Source organism: Pseudorca crassidens, chromosome 2 (genome assembly GCF_039906515.1).
Source record: "Pseudorca crassidens isolate mPseCra1 chromosome 2, mPseCra1.hap1, whole genome shotgun sequence".
In the NCBI taxonomy this organism is placed as follows: Eukaryota; Metazoa; Chordata; class Mammalia; order Artiodactyla; family Delphinidae; genus Pseudorca; species Pseudorca crassidens.
In genome coordinates, this window is record NC_090297.1 from 29,025,931 (window position 1) to 29,030,732 (window position 4,802).

The 4,802-nt window shown below is 50.2% G+C and overlaps 1 protein-coding gene across 2 annotated transcripts; it reads right to left on the reverse strand.

The window, feature by feature from the left end:
* Positions 1-225: 225 nt before the first annotated feature.
* On the reverse strand, positions 226-2,772 carry LSM10 (LSM10, U7 small nuclear RNA associated). 2 transcript variants are annotated; one of them, XM_067725520.1, is made up of 2 exons: positions 2,582-2,772; positions 226-1,026 (listed from the first exon to the last, which is right to left on the reverse strand). In XM_067725520.1, the coding sequence occupies exon 2, from the start codon at positions 1,000-1,002 to the stop codon at positions 631-633; it is 372 nt and encodes a 123-aa protein (XP_067581621.1). In that variant the 5' UTR covers positions 1,003-1,026; positions 2,582-2,772; the 3' UTR covers positions 226-630. The 2 variants fall into 2 exon arrangements, with proteins under 2 accessions (XP_067581621.1, XP_067581620.1); XM_067725519.1 differs by having other exon boundaries at positions 2,457-2,769.
* Between the last annotated feature and the right edge of the window lie 2,030 nt (positions 2,773-4,802).

Here is a 4,802-nt window from a genome sequence, read left to right on the forward strand (position 1 = left end):
AGACTGAAGGCCTCTCCTACATTCTCAAGCTTTGCTGCATATTCGTATCACCTGGGAAACTTAAAAAAAAATCCCACTGCCCAGGCCACACCTCATACCAAGTAAATCCAAATAGGTGAGGGTGAGATAGGTGATTCCAATGTGCAGTCATGCTTGCGACCCAGCACCCTACGACACAGGACCAACAGGGAGCCCAGCGCAGAGGGAAAAGCATGAGGCACAGACTTGTTTGCATCCCATTTAGTTTTGTGAGAAAAAAACCGCAATTACAAGAGAAGTGGGGATGCTCAGGCCGAGCACATTTAACAATCTTCACTGGGAGAGGGCTGAAAGCTATCTGACACATTCCCTAAACCAGTAAATCAGAGATTCAGATAAATAATGATCCAAAGGGGGGACTGTCATCTACCCCAAGGCCACAGACAGATAACTAGAATTCTGGGTCCCAGGGTGAGTCTGGGAGTGGGACCCTGTGAAAGGCAGCTGTGACAGGTGATGTCTGTCAGACACCACCTTCTGGACTGGCCCTCCTCCCTTCCCAGGTTCTGGGCGGGGAGGGAGAGCAGGCTTTGGCTCAGTAGAACTCTGGAGGAACCTGAGTGGGGACCAGGGCTGGCTGAGGGGACAGGCTCACTTATAGCTCTTGGAGGGAAATTCCCGCCGGCCTTTCCCCTTGCCGCCGAAGTTGCGCACCCGATGGATGACCTGCAGCTGCTGCTCAATGGTCGCGGTGATGTTCACATCATCGGGGATGTGGACGTAACGGACATTGCGGCCTGTCACAAACAGGTCATCCAGCTCGACCTGATGCCCCCAACGGTCCGTGTAGGTGACCTGGGCCAGGCGGATGTTCATGAAAGCATCGACGTTGTCTATGCGTCCGCGGGCCATGCTCTCATCCCGCAGGTCCACGGTGGTGACCTGGCCCTGGAGGCCCTGCAGCAGGATGATCAGGCTGTTCTCGGAGATGGTCCGCTCCTTCACTGAGTGGCTCACTGCCATTCTTCCACACTGCAGCTGCTCGCTCTGGGAGGGGCACACAGAGGGGAGCTGTGGCAGGCTAGCGGGTGCAGGTGCTAACTCACCTCCACCAGGTGTTAGCACGAAATCCCCAGCCCAGACATTCCCAAGTCTGCCCACCTCCCCAATTTCTGTGTCTATGGAGCACCCTTAGGTGCTTCATGTACACACCTCATAGAATCCTCACAACACCTTGCAAGCCAAGGATCACTTATACTCACTTTATAAATGAGGAAAATATGGCCGGGAGAGGTTAAGTCACTTGCCCAAGGTCACACAGGTGATAAGCGGAGGTGCTGGGATTCAAACCCATCTCTGCCTGGCTCTAAACCCCACACCAGTGGTTCTGAACCCTCACTGTATGTTAGAATCATCCGCTGAGTTTTTACCTGGCTGCCACACCCCAGAGGTTCTGATTCATTTGGTCAGGGGTGGGTCCCAGGTATCCTATTTTTTAAAAGCTCCCCAGGTAATTCTAACGTGCATCTGAGTTTGAGAACCACTGCTCTCAAGTGTAGTTTACACCCTTGCTACCCAGGCACTTGTTAGAAATACAGAATCTCCAGGCTTTCCCCAGACCTACTTAGAGAATCTGCATTTTAACGTGACCCCAGGTGAACCACCAGTTCTCAATCGCCTGCATCAGAATCACCTGGAGAACGTGTTAAAACAGATTGCTGGGCCCACCTTTCAGTTTCTGACTCAGTCGGTCTGAGGTGGGGCCCAAGAATGGGCATTTCTAAAATATTCTCAGTTGATGCTGATGTTATTGGCCTGGGGCGCACTGAGAACGACTGGTCTACAGGATGCTGCCAACATGTAACCAGAAATTTAGATAATTGATTGAAAACAAGAAACGGTAGCATATACAGCACATATGTTTTGAAGGTAGAGAAACGGAGGTTCGACTCCCCACTCCACCCACACTCTGTAAACGTAAGACAGTTACTTAATGTCTCTGAACCTGTTTCCACGTCTATTGAACCATAGGCTAAATGAGGCTAACAAGCTCTCACCACACTGAATGTATTTTCCTTTGCTTTCGATTATGCCCTGATGCTGTATTAATGTAACTTTGTCGTATCTATCCTCCATTTTCAGACCCTGAGTGCAAGTTGGTGGAACTTTCTTTTCTTTCCTTAAGACCTCACTCAGGATACCGAAAGGGCTGTGCAGGGTGGCATTAAGTGTGGCAAGCTACCCATACCACTGACGAGAGGCTAGGAGCTGGGCCGGCCGACTCTAACGACCCCACCCAGGCTTCACCAGGAGTACGTGTCCAAGCAAGGGTTTGGGGCAGCACAGTGACTGCAAAGAGGCAGGTCTGGTCTTGAGGACGGCCACTTCCTAGGAGGGCGACCTCGAGCAAGCCACTTGGCTTCTTCAAGCCTGTTAGCCAATCCCTAAAAGGGGGATGGTGATCACCCTTTACTCACAGAGCGTGGGAGTGGGCTTGGGTGAGGAGCTACGCTCAGCAACCGGGAGGAAAACGCTGGCCCCGCTCCCGCCGCCTCCGCGGCTCCTGGTTCCCCAGCGTTCCGCCCCTGGCTCCCGGACCCACCGCGCGCGTTCCTTCCGCTGTCCCGCTGCGCGTCGCCGCCGAAACTAGCGAGCGCCTAGCCGGGCTGCTCCTCTCCCGCGGCCGAACTCAGAAGCCATGGCAACCGAGGGGCCGCTCTGCCCTCCCGGAGCATCGAGAGCGCGGCTGCGCGCAGGGCCCGCGACCCCGCGGTGGGCCCGGAACTACAATCCCCAGAAGGCCTCGCGGGCGCGTGACTCGTGCTCCTGCAGCCGCGGCCTACGTCATTGGAGTCTCTCCTATTTTGGAGTCATTCTTCCGTTCAGCGAATCCGGTCGGCCCTCCTCGGCAGTTAGTTCCCGAACCCCCGCGAATACCGAAACCAGGGATGCTCAAGTCACTTCTATGAAGTGGCGTCGTATAGGAGGGTTCCGCATTCGCGGATACGGAGGGCCAACTGTATTCATTGAACCTTCACCGTGTGTCGGACACTTTCCCGGGCTCTGGTCGTAGGGGTGACCAAGGAGACAAGCTCCGTGATCTGATGACCCGACCCTTAAATCTACTGAGGCGGGGGGAGGCGGGGGAGGCGGGGGAGTCGCCTATGAGAAAAAGAAAATTATGATAAAATTTCTTCAGAGAATTAAAACGGGTCAATGTTATAGTGACTGGGTGACTTTTTATTGGACGGTCAGGGGTGTCCTGAGAAGGTGACATTTGACATCTGAGTTGAGATGAATTACATGAAGCCAAGCTTGTGAACGCTAGGAGAAGAGCATTGCAGTTAGAGGGAACAGTTTGTGCAAAGGACCTGGTGCAAATGAGCTTGACAATTTGGAAAAGCGGAAAGGCCAGTAAGACTGGGAAGAGTAGTGTGACAAGAAGTCGGAGAGGAAGGCAACAGCCAGGGTATGTAGGATTTTGCAAGACAAGGTAAGGCGTTTGGATTTCTGGATGAGGAGTGCAGGCTCTGGAGGCTGTGCCTGGGTTTAAATCTGCCCCTTGTTAACTGTGTGACTTTAGACAAGTTAATTATCCTCTTTGTGCCTCAGGTTTCCTCATCTGTTACTGGAAGTGCAACGATAGGCCATCAAAGGAGAGTGACAGGATCTAATTTACATTTTAAAAGGTCATTCTGTATAGCCTTGGAAAAGCTCCTTATCTTTCTGCAGCCTCAATTTCATTAGAAAAAAACAAAACATAATGACTAACTCAGAGAATTGTTTTAAGGTTTGAGTGACCTTCATTAATGTGTGAAAGCACCTGGCACACAGGAGCTCAATAAGAGTTAGGTTTGTGTCATTCCTTTATCCTCTCATTCACTGGTTTCCACCTTCCCCAGGAGCCTTCTCTTTTTACCAGTCATCTCCAGTCATCACAGAGACCTCTCCTTATCCTAAAAATTGAAATTGTCTTTCTCCTCCATGCGTGCTACTCTTGTTTTCCTACCTTCCACAGTAGAACTTCTCAGGAGAGTCCTCTATATCAGTGGTTCTCCAGTTGCAGTCCCTTTTCCAACCTTACTTCTGTGTGAGACTGGATTTTCTTCATGTACTTCAGCCGAAACAACATAGCACAATGGGCTGAATGCAGAAGCAGATATGGGAATCCAACTGTCTTCTATTGTGATAGACATTAAAGAGATTTGCAAAACTATGAAGCAGTGTCACTCTTCTCACCATATTTTTTCTTTTGGAAAATATAGTTATTTTAAAATAAAAATATGTTAATGGGTCTGTTGTTATTTAAAAGAGAATTAATATTAAAATTTTAATTTCATAGATATGTGATTACCATATATATATATATATATATACACACACACACATACACACACACACACACACACACATACACACACATATATATATATATATCCCCCACATAAACAAACACTTTTGGGGGTTTTCAATAATTTTTTTTAAAAATAAATTTATTTATTTATTTTTGGTTGCATTGGGTCTCCGTTGCTGAGTGTGGGCTTTCTCTAGTTGCAGCGAGCGGGGGCTACTCTTCGTTGTGGTGCGTGGGTTTCTCATTGCAGGCTTCGCTTGTTGCAGAGCACGGACTCTAGGCGCACGGGCTTCAGTAGTTGTGGCACATGGGCTCAGTAGTTGTGGCTCACGGGCTCTAGAGCACAGCCTCAGAAGTTGTGGCACACGGGCCTAGCTGCTCCGCGGCATGTGGGATCTTCCTGGAACAGGGCTCGAACCCGTGTCCCCTGCATTTGCAGGTGGATTCTGAACCACTGCACCACCAGGGA

What these genes read in the sequence shown, in the direction of transcription:
- LSM10 (XM_067725520.1), bottom strand. Translation starts at nt 1,002, where the DNA reads ATGGCAGTGAGCCACTCAGTGAAGGAGCGGACCATCTCCGAGAACAGC.